Source organism: Camelus bactrianus, chromosome 13 (assembly GCF_048773025.1).
Source record: "Camelus bactrianus isolate YW-2024 breed Bactrian camel chromosome 13, ASM4877302v1, whole genome shotgun sequence".
Taxonomy (NCBI): Eukaryota; Metazoa; Chordata; class Mammalia; order Artiodactyla; family Camelidae; genus Camelus; species Camelus bactrianus.
In genome coordinates, this window is record NC_133551.1 from 77,581,712 (window position 1) to 77,596,854 (window position 15,143).

Here is a 15,143-nt window from a genome sequence, read left to right on the forward strand (position 1 = left end):
GGGCACTCGGTCGTCACAGAGCCCCCGGGGAGCCTCGCCTTCCCGGGAAGACGGGCTCACCGCCAGGAGGCTGCGCGACCTGCACCCTGCATCTCACTTCTCACTCCGCGCGTCCTCCTGGTCCCTCCCCTCCTCCCTCCCTCGAGATGGTGTCCCCCGGAGCCCAGCGTTTTCCCTGGGCCCCTCCGCGCGCCCGCTCTCCGGCCTTTGCTCCAGGGCAGCCGGCGGCGGGACAGCCCCCGCTCCTCCCTCAGCCACACGGGCGGGAGGGGTCCCTCGGGCTTGGGGCTCAACACTCGCCGCACCTCCAGGGCCCGGGCGCTGGGGCCGCCGTGCCCGCCCCGACGCCCGGGCCCACCGCGCGGACCCGGAGCCCCGGCTGTGACCGCCTCGCAGCCCCGCCCCCGGGCTCCTCTAGCGGCGCTCTAGCCTGCGGCGGCTCTCTACGGCTCCTTCCGGCCCAGACCGGAAGTGGCGCCGCGCGCCCCGGAGGCGCCCCGCGTGGGCTGCGGGAGCGGCGGCGTGATGGCGGCGGCGGCGGCGGCGGCGCCGGAGGCCTGGCCCGAGCTGGAGCTGGCCGAGCGGGAGCGGCGGCGGGAGCTGCTGCTGACCGGGCCCGGGCTGGAGCAGCGGGTGCGCGCGGCGGGCGGGCGGCTGCCGCCGCGGCTCTTCACGCTGCCGCTGCTGCACTACCTGGAGGTGAGCGGCTGCGGGAGCCTGCGGGAGCCGGGGCCGGGCCTGGCGCAGGGCCTCCCGCAGCTGCACAGCCTCGTGCTGCGGCGCAACGCGCTGGGGCCCGGCCTGAGCCCGGAGCTCGGCCCGCTGCCCGCGCTGCGCGTGCTCGACCTGTCGGGCAACGCGCTGGAGGCGCTGCCGCCGGGCCAGGGCCTGGGCCCCGCCGAGCCGCCGGGCCTCCCGCAGCTGCAGAGCCTCAACCTCAGCGGCAACCGGCTGCGCGAGCTGCCCGCCGACCTGGCGCTCTGCGCCCCGCGCCTGCAGACGCTCAACCTCACCGGCAACTGCCTGGACTCCTTCCCCGCCGCGCTCTTCCGCCCCGGCGCGCTGCCACTGCTCAGCGAACTGGCGGCCGCCGACAACCGCCTCCGGGAGCTCAGCCCCGACATCTCCCACCTGGCCTCACTCAAGGTCAGCGGGGCGGCCCGGCGCGGGCGGGGCGGGCGGGCCCTTTTGTCGCCTGGGAGGGGGACCTCCTCCCGGTGCTGAGCCGACCCAGCTGACATCCCTACTCATCGTGGCGGCACCTCTGGAAAGTCGGCCCACCCTCGGGTCCCCTCCCACCACCTGGCCTCCAACCTCTGGTGGTCCTCTCGACGCGCATCGCACACTGTTCACGTCTGGGCTGTAACACTGTTTTGTCATTGGCAGCAAACAGCTTCTCTCTTAGGTGGAAAGCAGGTCAACAGCAGGGACCTATGTCTTAGTTTTTGTAGTCCCAAGTACTTGTGAAATGACCTGGTAGGCCCTGTGTGGGGGGCCATCCAGACGGGGCAGGAAGATGTGAAATGACTAGAACTCCCATAAGGGCACAGCGTGTGATTTCACGTAGGACACTCCCTTACCTCTGGCAACTGCTTCGCAAGGTACAGGGTTGTTATTCCTGTTTTATCAAAAGCCGGAAGGGGTTGCCCAAAGTAGCCAGCAATTTGGGGTTTCCTCTAGACTGCGTTGTCTAGGGACTGCTGGCTTATTCATCTCGGGTCCCCAGGTCCCAATGGAATGCTTATCTCAAAACAAGGGCCTATTAATATTAAGTCTGTTGAGTAAGAGACAGGAGGGCAGAAGTCACTATGATTGGGATGAAATCCAGGCTCCTCTCCTTAAAAAGGGAGGCCTGCATTTCTTCTTCCTATTTTTCATCTTTTTATGCCTACTTTCTGTAACAATAAAATGTATATACAGTTTAGCAACTGACATATTTGCAGCAGAAATTACTTTTAAGATGTTGCCAACTCATTTTACTAACGTCTGTGTTGGGATAGAGCTGTGTGTGTGTGTGTGTGTGTGTGTGTGTGTGTCTGGGACACTGTCACCCAGGGCTGGGGCCTCCCTCTAAGGCTCCGGTATGACACACTGTGTAAGCACTTTCTATTCCATCTGATACATCCCTTGGTTTTCCAGAAGGCTCGTGTACCAGATGTGTAGCTTAACAGCGTCATGTGAGTGCAGTTTTTGTATTTTTCTTTAAATCTGTAATGTCTCACCAGTATTCAAGTTTGGTTTTGGGATTTTTTTTCAATAATGTCCTATGCTACTCTTTGTAGTACCCACCCAGTAAAGTCATCTTCATTGTGTCCAAAACACCCTCATTCAGGCAAAGAGAACATCTCGCTTGCTCAGTTCCCCCTGGCCTGGCCCAGCCTGGTCACCACTTTTAGACTTCCATCCACCCTCTTTCATGGGAAGAGACCTGTTTCTTGGAGACTGTCTTGTAAGAGCTACTTGGAATCCCTTCTGGGCTCAGGTGTCCTTTGGCGCCTCCATAAGGAGCAGCTACCAGAACTGGGTGAAGCAGCGTCACTCCCCAGGCTGGAGCTTCGGTACGATCTGTTCTCGGTCCTTCCTAGTGCTGCGGGAAGACAGCTCGGCGTCCCGGGCCTGTCTGCTCACCTGGAGACCTGTGAGGGTGACCACAGCACCAGGAAGACCTGCTAACTTGCTCGCGGTTCTCCATTCTGGACTGGCCTCGCTCCTGATACTCGTGTGGCTTCGGTCCACGGGCTCCGGGCTGGGCTTCTCTCGGTGTCGTCTTGGGACCTCTCCCGCCCCAGCTCCACAGTCTGACTTCGTACGTGGCGGCCCAGGGCTCCTTAGAGCGCGAAAGCAGAAGCTGCCCGGCTCCTTAAGGAGCAGACCTGGAATCCGCAGCTTGTCACTTCCTCTGCAGCCTGTTGGTTAAATCGGTAGAGCTCAGTCCAATTCGTGGGAGATGTCACACCAGGATGTGGGTACCTGGAGGTCCTCTGGGGGCCACCGGAGTGACGCCACACAGGTGCTTGTGCCACCCACTCCAGTTGGGAGACATCAGATACAAGCAAGTGCCTTGGTGCCCACTCCCCTGGGAGCTGCCGCCAGGTGGCGGTCCCGGGCCTGCAACCATGAAGGCCTGACCTTCTTCCCCACTGCAGTCACCTGGGACGAGGCAGCTGAGGAGACAGCTGTCTTTCCCTCACCAGTTAACTCCACCTCTGGGGAGCCTGGCTTCACCATCATCTCCCTGGTCTCAGACCCATTCAGCTGGGCTTCCCCAGGGGGAACCTAGGAGACTGTGGAGTGGACTTCTCTCCACTGGGGATCTGTTACCCATCGGGCCCAGCCCAGGGCTGTGATGCACCGAGGGTGGGGAACCCTCATTTTGAATGACTGTTCCCAGCCCCGCGGCCCTGCGCGTCTGGGATTGACGCAGGCATGTGCAGCACAGACGTGCCCCCAGACTTCCGCATCGGGCCAGGATGGTCCATTAGCTAAAGGACCACAGGATTCCTCCCATTTCCTACCAGAATCCTGTCCACTTACGTTGTCTGATTTCGGTCGTACGCAGGGCTCCTCCCATAACCAAGTTTCACAGAGACATTAAACTTTGAATGTGAAGCCTTTGCCTGGTAATAGGAGAAGAATCCTTCCGTCTTTTTATTTTCTCAGTGGCTGCCGGAGATGGTGGGTCCAGGTCCCCTCAGCCTGGCCACCGTCTGCTGGAACAAGGACCAGTCCCTTCCACATTTCTGGGGTGGAGTGTGCGTCTCTGGGGCTCGCAACTGGGAATTAAGGGTCCCTTCCCCAGCAGCATGGCCCAGAAGGCAGTGGAGTCACTGTCTAAGGTCAGGGGCCGGCCCCACCCACCCTTTTGTGCTACCCATAGAAAGGGAGTGAGTGGGTGTCTTCTGGAAGACCCCCTCCCAATACCCTTGCCCCTGTCCTCTGTTGGGACCACCTGACCAGGCTGCTGGCCTGAAGCTTCTCTAGTTGGGGCTGGAAACCAACGAGGCACAGCCCCCCTGCCTCCACCCGCCGCTGCCGCCCTGTGGGCTCTTCCTCTGCTGCTCTTTCTGGGTCTTTTCATGTGAATGCAGAGACACTCCATCCACCCGGCGGCTGTGTTTTCCTGCCGCAAGAGTGGGTGGCCAGTGGACTTCCAGCTGTTTGGCCAAAGCTCCCCTTGGACCGTGCAGGAGACCCCAGAGTTGGGCGGGCAAGTCCAAACCTGACCTTGAAATGCCAGCCCTTCACTATAACTGCCAGCCTCCGAGCGGGGTGAGCACCCGGTTCTCCTGGGCCAGGCCAGGCTCACGTGTGCACACAGGGACATCCGGCCTCAGCCCATCCTCCAGCTCAGGTTCGTTCTAATGCTGGGCATGTTCTGCTGGGTCAGCCCCGCAGGCCTGGGCTTACAGCTGGCTGGTGCTGGCAGCCAGTTTGTAGTGAGTTAGGAGGCCAGGCTGGAGGAGATGCCACCTCCTGGTGCCCAGGTGCTGGCAACATCGCAGAGCAATGCAGAGTGTGACTCTGTGTTACTCCTGCTCTGGTCTTTCTTTTTTGCTCATTTAATTTAAAGAAACCATGGTACCATTCTGCAGGGAACCTGTTTTTCATGTACAGTTCTTTCTGCCTGTGACCAAACAGCCCCCTCGTCCCTTGCAGTCTTTCTGCACCCTGATCACCGGCCTGAAGTTGTGCTGTGGTTGTCACAGCGAGAAATCTGTGGTCCTGCAGTGCCATCACCACCACTGTTTCACAGAGCTTGTGGGAGCCCGCTCTAGCCTTCCCCTTCGAGGAGGCACTGGGCAGGGGCCGGTGGCCACAGGACTGCGGGTCCTTTCCCCCATCCTGGCACCTGGCCGGAGCTCAGAAATCTGATGTGTCCCCGTCTCCCTCCCAGACGCTGGACCTGTCCAACAACCAGCTGAGCGAGATCCCAGCGGAGCTGGCCGACTGCCCCAAGCTCAAGGAGATCAACTTCCGAGGGAACAGGCTAAGGGACAAGCGCCTGGAGAAGATGGTCAGTGGCTGCCAGACCAGGTCCATCCTGGAGTACCTGCGTGCTGGGGGCCGCGGGGGCGGCCGCGGCAGGGGCAGGGCAGAGGGCGCGGACAAGGAGGAGGGCCGGAGGAAGAGGAGGGAGCGGAGGAAGCAAGAGAGTGGCGAGGGCGAGGAGGCGGCGGTGGACGAGGCCAGCCGGCTGCTGCTCAGGGTCCTGCACGTGTCCGAGAACCCGGCCCCACTGATGGTCAGGGTGAGCCCCGAGGTCAAGGACGTCCGGCCATTCATCGTGGGCGCCGTAGTGCGGGGCATGGACCTGCGGCCCGGGAACGCACTCAAGCAGTTCCTTTCCTCCCAGGTGGGTGCCTGTGGCTGGCAGACGAGGTGGGGGTGGGCTGTGGGGCTGGTGACCTTGGCCTTCGCTCCTGCCAAATGCCTCGGTTTCCTCGCCTAGAAAATGGGGCAGGCCCGGGCCTCCTTCCCCGGGGCAGTGAGCGTTCCTTCAGTCTCTGATACACTAGTGGGCTTCCTGGTTTCAGTAATAAATTCTACATTGAGTTTCACAGGAGATAGTATTAAAATTTTCAGCTCTTGCCAGCACATTCTTAGGTGAGTTGTTCAGTTTTGTTAGATTTCAGTTAGGCGAACTTGCAGGTTACTGCTTTTCTGTGAAGTCTGCCCGGCTTTTAAAATAAAAGGCACATCCTCACATGTGGGAGACCCCGAGTGTGGCCGGCGGGGCTGAGGTTGCCTCGTGGAAGGGACTCTGTTCAGGGAGGCAGTTGGGGCACGCGTGGCAGGAGCTCAGAACTCAGAGATCAGTGTCTGGGAAGAAAAACACGCTGGGGTCATTGTTCTGTTTAGGTTACACTTTTGTTCATTCAGTCATAAATTTTAACTCAGGATGGTCCTTTAAAGTCTCGAATGTTGTGTACTAGAGTTAAGGAAAGAAGGAATTCTGCTGATCAATAGATAAGATCATTTTCTGACAGTGTTTCTACAAAACTGTGGCTTGGGGAGGCAACGGGCGAGGTGGTGGCAGGCGGGCTCATTCCCGCCAGCCTCGCCCACTGAGACCTGCCCGCCCACCTTGGATCTTGTGTCGCAGACAAAGCTCCACGAGGACCTTTGTGAGAAGAGGACAGCGGCCACCATCGCAACCCACGACCTCAGAGCGGTGCGGGGGCCCCTGCTGTACGCTGCCCGCCCGCCGCAGGACCTCAAGGTGAAGCCACATGGCCCTCCCGGTGTTTGCGATTTGAGGGCTCATTTTCTGTTTTTCGAAAAATACACGTGGTGTTGATCGAGTTGGAGCATTCTGCATGGACCCGGGCCTTCCTGTGCTCCTAGCCGAAACATCAGATAACCAGACGGGCCGTGTCGCCAGGAGGTGGTGATTGAAAGAGGCCTTTCTCCACTAACTTTTAGCCAAACATTGTGGTTTATATCCCACTTGCAAACGCTGTACTTTGGGATTGACTTCAACTGAGTTGCTCCATCAGGGTCCTGCTCCTAGTCTGTGAGCTCTGCACGGTGCTCTCAGTTCCCCGGGCGGGGAGGCTTCCCGGTGGCCACCGTGCGGACCTCAGTGCTGTGCTGCTCGCCTGAGGACCAGCTCCGGCCACCGGCCCCATCTCCTCCCTCGGCCTCCTTGGGACGGATGGTCATGCAGACGTGGTCGTCTGTTTGGCGGGTTAAGGTTCAGCCCAGCTTCATAAGTACTGGAGTGTTTGGGCGTCCGGGTGCCCAAGGTGACCTCTGAAGGCACGGTGTGTCCACAGGTGACGTGAAGGGCAGGTTCTGCCCTCAGTCACCTTGACCTCCACCTAGGGGTCGTCAGCTCTCAGAAGCATCCCGCTGCCGTGGAGGTGGATAGAGGAGAGTGCGGGGGTCGCGGTGCTCAGAGCCATAGTGAGCGAGAGGACGGGGCGCGCCTGGCTGTGACCCCAAAGCTGGCTTGTTTCCACTCGGCTGACGTGCGGCCTCCGCCCCACAGATCATCCCCTTGGGGCGCAGAGAAGTCAAGGCCAAGGACCTGGTGCGGCAGCTGCAGCTGGAGGCGGAGGAGCACAGGAAGCAGAAGAAGAGGCAGAACGTGTCAGGCCTGCACAGGTGGGCGCTGCGGGCGGCGAGCGAGGCTGGGGGCAGCCCCGGGAGCCGCCGTCGTCCGGGGAGCTCCTGAAGCTGCCAGAACTCGAGGAACCTCCCTGGCCTTCAGCCCCTCTAGTCAGGAAAGAGGGGACCGTGAGCCCAGCTTCTCAGGCCCCGGAGAACCAGGTGACAGGAGTGTCCCACGGGAGGGTGGCCATCGGCACAGATGCCAGGCACGCAGGGACAGAGGGGTGGGGAGAGGCATAGCCCCACCGCATTTGCTCCAGATCGGGCAGGGCGGGGCCGGGCGCGCAGAGGCCCTGGGGCGCCATCAGACCGTCCCACCTGGACGTCCCTTGCCGCGCCCGGCAGCCACCCTGCGGACACAGGCCTCGGAGCCTTCCTCGGCCCGGCTGTTGACACGCGCCCTGGACCTTGCGCCTCCACTGTCCGGAGGGCTCGCACTGCCCACTCGCTGCAGGTCTGTCATGGCTGCGCCTGTGATCGGTGCCCCCTCCCGCACAGGTACCTGCACTTGCTGGACGGGAAAGAAAACTACCCGTGCCTCGTGGACGCCGAGGGCGACGTGATCTCCTTCCCGCCGATAACAAACAGCGAGAAGACCAAGGTGGGTGGCGCCCCCTGTGGCCCGGCCTCTGCCAGGCTCCCACGGGCGGCGCTAGCACGCGCGTCTCACCAGATGCACCGCGCCCGGGGCTCTCTGCTCACGGAGGCGACAGCCTGGGTTTGGGTGACGCCATCTCCCTGCTTTTCTTCAGATGAGGTGTTGCAGTTGCTGGTGGCCCTTGTATTACTTTATTCTTCTCTGAAATCTTTCCCGTTTCTTTTGAAGATTAAGAAAACCACATGTGACCTGTTTCTGGAAGTGACCAGCGCCACCAGTCTGCAGATCTGCAAGGACATCATGGACACCCTCATCCTGGTACGTGCACCCTGTGGCCACCTCAGTCTCCCCGGGCCACCTCTGATCTCGCGGTTAAAAAGATACCTTTTATTTGCAGAAAATGGCAGAAATCAACAAATACACTTCAGAAAACAAGGAGGAGGGCTCCCTCTCCGACCCTGAAGCTGATGCAGTTTCTGGGCAACTTTCGGGTCCCAGGGCGACTCCTGGCGCGGAAAGTGACGGGTCCCCGCCGCTGGTGGTGGAGCAGGTTCGGGTGGTGGACGAGGAGGGGCACCTGAAGGTGGTATACCCGTCCAAGACGGACCTGGACATCGCGGCCCACGTGACCGTGATCCGCTGACAGCCGGAGCCGTGCTGCTGGCCCTGCCGGAGTCCGCCCCGTGACGCTCAGTTATTCGTTCCCCTCGGGGCTCTTAAGACACATGCATTCTTTGTTCAGTTTTCCAGACGGCTCTGTTGGAAAGGGAGGCCATGTGGCCGTGAGCTGAAAGGGCGTCGCCTCTGCAGCGCCAGCCTGACTTCACTGAGACTGGGTGTGAAGTTACTCGAATGTGGGAGCGAACTGTTCAGAAGTCCTGAAATCATGTCAGCGCACAGCCAGCACCTGCACTCACAGCGAAGAGGGCGCTGTCGCTGGCTGGAGTGTTCAGCTGGGTGAGGAGCGAGACGCCCCGCCTTTTACTGACTAGCAGCTGTTTTACTACGACCCCGGGTCTCACAGCCAGACTGCCCACAGCGCGGCCTGGACGCGTGGGACATCACGTTCTCCAGCTGCTGCAAATCATAATCTTTTTAAAAAACTTCTTCCTGTGACCCTGGAACTGGCAGAGTCTCCTCCTCAGAACTGCTGCTGGCCATGTCGGGGATGGAGATGCCCAGCATCCGCGAGCAACAGCGGGCCCACCTCCTGCGCTGGACCGGGCTCCATGCTTGGAAAGTCGGCCCCGCGGAGATGAGGTGTGACACCCACGTCTCCAGGTCCGTGTACAGGTTTCCCATCCACGCCCAGACGGGACAGTTCCCTTTGTAAACTGTCTGCCATCGACAGCCCACTGGAGGACGGGGCAGCAGTGACTGGAGAAGGTCACAGAGCCCAGACATGCATGAGGCTGAGACCCCGCTCGCCGGGCCTGCTGCTCGGCCGCAGTTTCCCCAGAGCCGAGCCACCCTACCTGGAAGGATGAGCCACAGCTGCCCAGTCACCCAGCCCAGCTCCCCGGTCACCACCAGGACGGCTCACCCCCAGTCCCGGGGGTGGCCGTGCTCGGCTGGGCCAACGTGGGTGCCAGGTGAGAGTATCTCCCCCAAATCTGCCAGGCACCTGCGGATCGGTGGCTCTGCCTTGTCACTTCCTGACCCTCAGGCTGCCAAAGCCACAGATGCCATGGCTGGCGCGGGCGTGGGCATCTCGGCTAAGCCCTCCTGGGGGGGGTGTGCCACAGCCGAGCTGCCCTCTTGGCTCCGAGACCACAGCCTCAGTGGCCACGTGGCGTGTGGCCCAGGGTCTCCTTGATGGAAGTGAAGCCCCAGCGCCTGCTGCCCTTTTCTGATGCAGCTGGAGTCCACCTGAGGTCTGGAAACGCACTCCACTTGCAGCACAAAGCCCCTTTGATGTTCCTCCTCCTTGGCCCGTGTGACCCTCTAATTAAAAGCGTTCAGTAGGAACACGTGGGCTCCTTCTTAGTGTTTCTGGAGGCGGGGGTGGGGAGCATCCATGGGGACACTGAGGACCTGGGACCCCCTTCCCAGCACAGATCTTGCCACCAGAGAGCGGGGCAACCCCGGGATCCTGGGAACCAGCTTCCAGCGGCATCTTCCAGGTCTGAAGCGCCAGATGGGAACCCATCCCCACCATATCACCCCAATTCCGGGCCTCCTACAGAAGGGGAGGCCTGTCCCACCCTCTCCAACCCTCCTGGGGCTGTCAGGACGCCGCCTCCACCTTGACCACTTGGGTCCAGCCGGGGCCGGGGGCCCATCTCCCTGAGGTGGCCCAGGTGGAGGCAGGTATCCCGTGTGCCTCTGCCTGCAGCCTCCCCACAGGCCAGGCAGCCAGTGCCAGCAGAGCCCACGGGCAGAGGACACCACATCCACCAGGGCGTGGGCCAGTGCCCCCAGCGCTCCACCCAGAGATCTGCTGGGCCATGGAGCCTACAGGGCAGGACCCCAGCATCAGGCTCTGCAGTCCACGGCCACCCCCAGGGCTCCCCCACCCTGGGGAGCAGGCATTGTGAGGGCCCGTGGGTGGCACCCAGCATTACCGGACCGAGCTGGACAGGCTCCGGGGAGGTCACTTCCTCTCCTCTGGCCCCTGGTACTGCCCCCGCCCCCACCCTGAGCATGGGCCACACCTGGCTGTCCCTCCTTGCCCCATCCCATCTCCCTGCCTTGCCCGTGGCCAGTGGCATCTGACCTGTCCATCAGCAGACCTTCCCCTGCCCAGGGGATACTCAGGGACGTCTCAAGCCAGGGAGGCCAAGGCAGCTTCCCAAAGAGGGAGGTGTGACAGGCAGGGGACAGCCTGGGCCCCTCCTCCCTTCTGTCCTGTACCCTCGGGGACGCCCAGCCCCTGCACCCCCAGAGCAGACTGCCCACCGCTGAGAGCCCACAGAGGCCATGTAGCCGCAATGCACCCGGCCCCTGCCCACCTCCCCACAGCCCCCACCCCAGGACCGGTCCTGAGATGACCGGAAGGGGCTCCAACTGGGATTCCAGGATGAGACCAGACAGGTATGGGTCAGCTGGCGCCTCCTCCCCCAGAGCGTGATCAAACAGGTGGGGGCGGAGGGGTCTCTCTGGAGACAGGTACTGAGGCTCAAGACCAGGGCTGCTGGACCAGGCCCTCCGCCGCTGCCCCTTAACCTGCTTCCCTTGCTCCCAGCACGCAGCAGGCCGTGCCGGAGCACCAATGCTGGGAGGCCCCGGCCTGAGAACAGGCAGGCTTGCCAGGTACCGCCCCTGGGGCCACGCCCAGCCGCCCTCCTTGGGGTCAGAGCCAGGGATCACCTGGGCAGTGAGGCCCCACCTCACGCCCACCTGGCCCAGGCCTGCTATCCCCATAGGCCCATCCCGTGGGGGCCTCTGCTCCTTCCTGCCAGCTACGTCTCTGACACCCAGGTTTGCCATGTGGTCTCCGATCACAGGGCCCACAAAGATCCCGACTGTCCCTCATTCCCGCCCTCAGTTCTGGGGCGAGGGCCACATTCCTGAGGTGTTTCTAACAAGGGGTCTGCGGGGCCTGAGACACGAGTTCACAGCAGACGAGGGCCAAGTGTGGCCCAGGAAGGCACCTACTGAGGCCGGATTGGCCCCAAGGCGGGCGAGGGACTGCCCGTGGTCAGGGCAGGCAGGAGCAGGTCCGGCCACATGCTGGCCCTCAAGCCTGCCCGTCCCCACCTCCCACAGGGGCCCCGCCAGGACCAGGACGGGGCACACCCAAGGCCAGAGCCAAGCAGGGGGCGCACAGGCCCTCAACAAGCCTCCTGGCTGCTATCCACATGCCCCCGGCTGGCTTCACACCAGGTGCCACGAGTCTCGCTTGGCTGGGGGGACCCATAGGAGAGACCGAGATCCGTGCTTTTGTCCAACAGACATTTAATGACTGCCTCCAGGCACAGGCTCTGGTCCTCCCATGGGGCACAGGCAGGGAGCCGGGCTCCCACTGGGCCCCAAGGGAACAAGCCCAAAGATTCGGTGGTGGGTCTGGGACCAGGGCCGAGGCCCCTCCCCCTACTCAGTCCTGGGCTGCTAGACCTGTGTCCTCAGTGGGGGGAGGACAGTCACCTGGTGCCTGGGGAAGGAAGGGGGTTCTGGGGGCCCAGGACTGCAGGACCAGCCTGGGTGTGTCCTGTAGCCCCAGTTCAGGCAGGGACCCATCTCCCAGCCAGTGAGCCCCGGGTGGCTGTGTGTGCCAGGTATGCACACACCTGCCCTTGCTTGTGTACCCTGTCCTTGTCTGGCTGTACACCTGCGCCCTGTGCACCCCCAAAGTCTGTGTATGGGGAGGGGGGAGTGTCTGTGGAGAGAGGGACCTGTACACAGGGAGGCTGTGCATACTGAGGTCTGCAGGTACAGATGGGCCCTTGTGCGTGGCGAGTGTCCCTCCGAGCCCCACCCCCGGCTGCTGGGCAGCATTCATTTGCACTTGTGCACGTAGTAGCCGGTGACATAGCCCAGGATGAACACGGCCCAGAAGAGGGCCACTCCACTCAGCACCTTCATGGAGATGCCCAGCTTGCCCGAACACAGTTTCCAGGAGATCCTAGGGTGAGAATCACAGGCAGGTGAGCCCCAGGTGGGCCCCAGAGTGGACTGTGGGGGCTGGGCGGGGTGGGGAGGGGGAGGGGGAGGAGCCGGCCCGGCCCGGGCAGGTGGGCCATGGAGGAGGGCTGCCTGGCTGCTCTGGACTTGGGAGACGGGAGGAAGCCGAGTAGGGGAAGATGCCGGGGAAGGCATGAGGACCAGGTCTGCTGAGACTGCCCAGGGTGGGCACCCGGCTGGTGACCTGTGTGGAGCGCAGGTGGGCGGGAGGGGCAAGGTGGGGTCTGGGTTGGGCATGCTGGCCTGGGGGACCAGGTGGGGCACCTCCCAGCCCCTCACCTCTGCCAGCTGGAGGCCTCCTCTGTGCCAGGCCCTGCGGCCACGCTGACTGCATCCCGGCTGCTGTTGGCCCACCTGCTGTACTGGATGCTGCTCTCCTGGGGCTGCATGCTGGGGGCTTTGGAGGCTCTGGCGGGAGGGGCAGAGGGCGGGCTGAGGCCTCCAGAGGCACCCTGTTCTGGCCTGGTCAGGTTAATGGCAGGGCTCTGTGAGACACTGATTTTAGGGTGAGGGTCTGCCTGGGGGCCGGGACAGAGCAGGGGGCTCTCAGGTGGGCTGGCTCCTTTATCCGCATCCTCTCATCTGGCTGAGGAGGTGACCAGGATGCAGAGGGGTTAAGCCACAGGCCCCAGGTCACATGGGAGGAGGCAGAGGGAATTCCAGCAGGGAGCCTGAAAGTCTGCCAAACCCTGCCCTCAGGAATGTGAGAGGCTGTGTTTCCACCCAGCCTGCTCCCCTGGGGGTGGAGGGACCCTCCAGGCACAGCTGTTGCCACCCTCCAGACAGGACATGAGACAGGACACGGCAGACCTGCGGCGGCCATGTCACCAAGCCTGCTAACTGCTCCCTCCCCTCCCGTTCCTACCAGATAAGGCCCCAGAGCCATCCCTGGAGGCTGAGGAGAAAAGGGATGGGGTGAGCAGGCAGCAGGCCTCGGGGTGGCTGGTACGACCTGTCCTGTAGGGGGAGGAGACCTGGCAGCCTTTGACAGCAGCTGCGTCCTCTGGCCTCTGGCCTCTGGCCTCTGGCCTGTCTGCATTGCAGCCCCTCCCTGACCCACTGCTGTGAGAGGACCTGGGACTTTCGGGGCCCTTGGGCCTGCTAGGGGCCCAGGGGCTGGGTAGGCCCCTCACTTCTAGGGGCTGAGACTTTGCTCAGCCCCCACCAGCCTGGGAAAAACTGACCTTTCTTCCAGGCAATCTTGGACACAGAGGCTTAAAAGCACAGTGAACCACTAGCAAAAAGCCAACGCTGAGTTTCAGAAACTCATGAAACAGGCAGTTCTTAAACCCCTGGCTTCATGAGTTCCCCGTTTGCCCCTTCCCAAGTCCCAGGCCTGCAGGAAGGAGGGGAGCTTGTCTCGAAGACACGAAGCCTTTCCCCACGGGAGCCCAAGTTCTGGGGCAGCCATGCAAGCCAGGTCTCAGGCCTGGAGGAAGCCAAGAATTTGTTGAGTGAGGGTTCTGTTTTCCCACAGTATGTCCAGGAAAGGGGCTATGGGCCGACTCTGTTAGTTACCTACCTAATGCCCACCCCCTCCCTCCTGTGGCCAGAATCCCTGTCTTGTTCCAGGAAGCAGTATGCCAGCCCCAAGTGACAGTCACAGGATAAGACAAGTTCACTACTCTGATCCCTGTTTACCCATGTCACCCAGCTGTGTGCTAGGGTTCAGCAGGAGATAGCAAGCTCTTGCTTTCATGAAAGAAAGAATAGCCACCTCCTTCTTCCTGCCTTGATGTGATGGCTGGAGCTGCAGCAGCCACTTTGCAATCTGGATATCCTACAACACTAGCCCATGGTACTGAGTCACCAAATCCACACCAACTGCCCACCCATGGGCTTCTTGCTGTAAGGAGAGCCAATCCCAATCTGTTCAAGCCTGGGTCACTGGGTTGCTGTTACTTGCAACAGGACGGTTCCTGACTAATATGGACTGTGGCTCTCAAGTTGTCCTGATTAGATAAAGCCACCAGAACCTAGTGAGGTGCTAGAGCTGAGCTTCTGAGGGCTTCACCCACTCACACAATGGCACACCGTGTCACAGGACCCTGGGGCTGGGCTACCTAGCAGGGCTACCTGCTAAGCCTGGGAGCCTTACGGACTACCATCGCCTCCGGGGAGCACGTGAGAACAGAATCCTGGGCACACAGGGCTGCACAGACATTAGGCCCCTTTACCCCTACTGCACCTCCAAGGGGCCCACAACTTACAAGGGGAGAGTCCTGGGTTGGAGTCAAAGCCTCCGGGGCCCGGGAAGATGGTCAGAGCCTGGGCAGTGGATCTCACCACCTCCCAGCCCACAGCTCGGGATCTGAAGAGCCTCCGATGCCTCCAACCTTAAAGAAAATCAAGAAAAAATGAAGAGACATGGCAGTGCCAGGGGCCAGGAAAGGAAAGGGGCCCTGGGGCGTCCCAGGCAGCCAGCGGGAGCTGTGGGGGCAGTTAGCCTCAGGGTGGGTCGGCGGGGGACAGCCTCAACCTCGCCCCCACCCCAGCAATTTCACTCTCCCGGGCCGGCGCTCGCAGGCCAGGGAGGCCGCAGCCTCGAAGGGCGCGGGGCTGCCGCACCCAGGCCCACCTCCCTCAAGCTGCACGAGGAAGCTGCGCCTCGACCCCGCGTCTCACCTGGCTGGTTCGGGGCGGCTCAGCGCGCAGCAGACGTGTCCCTGGCCAGAGGCCGGCGGAGCCTGGGAGGGGGCTGGGGGCCGTGTCGGGTCGTGGGGCCAGAGCGGTGGCGGAATAGGGTCCAGCGGGTGGAGCCTGGGGCGGGGCCGGATGGGCGGGGCGGTGGGTGGTGGGGCCCGGGGAA

The 15,143-nt window shown here is 62.1% G+C and overlaps 2 protein-coding genes across 2 annotated transcripts; one reads left to right on the plus strand and one right to left on the minus strand.

Annotated features, from left to right (window-relative positions):
* Positions 1 to 484: 484 nt before the first annotated feature.
* Positions 485 to 9,679, plus strand: LRRC47 (leucine rich repeat containing 47). Its single transcript, XM_010957625.3, has 7 exons — positions 485 to 1,146; positions 4,895 to 5,353; positions 6,104 to 6,220; positions 6,992 to 7,107; positions 7,612 to 7,714; positions 7,940 to 8,029; positions 8,109 to 9,679. The coding sequence occupies exons 1-7, from the start codon at positions 526 to 528 to the stop codon at positions 8,352 to 8,354; spliced, it is 1,752 nt and encodes a 583-aa protein (XP_010955927.3). The 5' UTR covers positions 485 to 525; the 3' UTR covers positions 8,355 to 9,679.
* Positions 9,680 to 11,588: 1,909 nt separating this feature from the next.
* On the minus strand, positions 11,589 to 14,670 carry SMIM1 (small integral membrane protein 1 (Vel blood group)). The gene is made up of 3 exons (XM_045518380.2): positions 14,545 to 14,670; positions 12,614 to 12,796; positions 11,589 to 12,275 (listed from the first exon to the last, which is right to left on the minus strand). Exons 2-3 carry the CDS (start codon positions 12,721 to 12,723, stop codon positions 12,149 to 12,151), a joined length of 237 nt encoding a protein of 78 aa, XP_045374336.1. The 5' UTR covers positions 12,724 to 12,796; positions 14,545 to 14,670; the 3' UTR covers positions 11,589 to 12,148.
* Between the last annotated feature and the right edge of the window lie 473 nt (positions 14,671 to 15,143).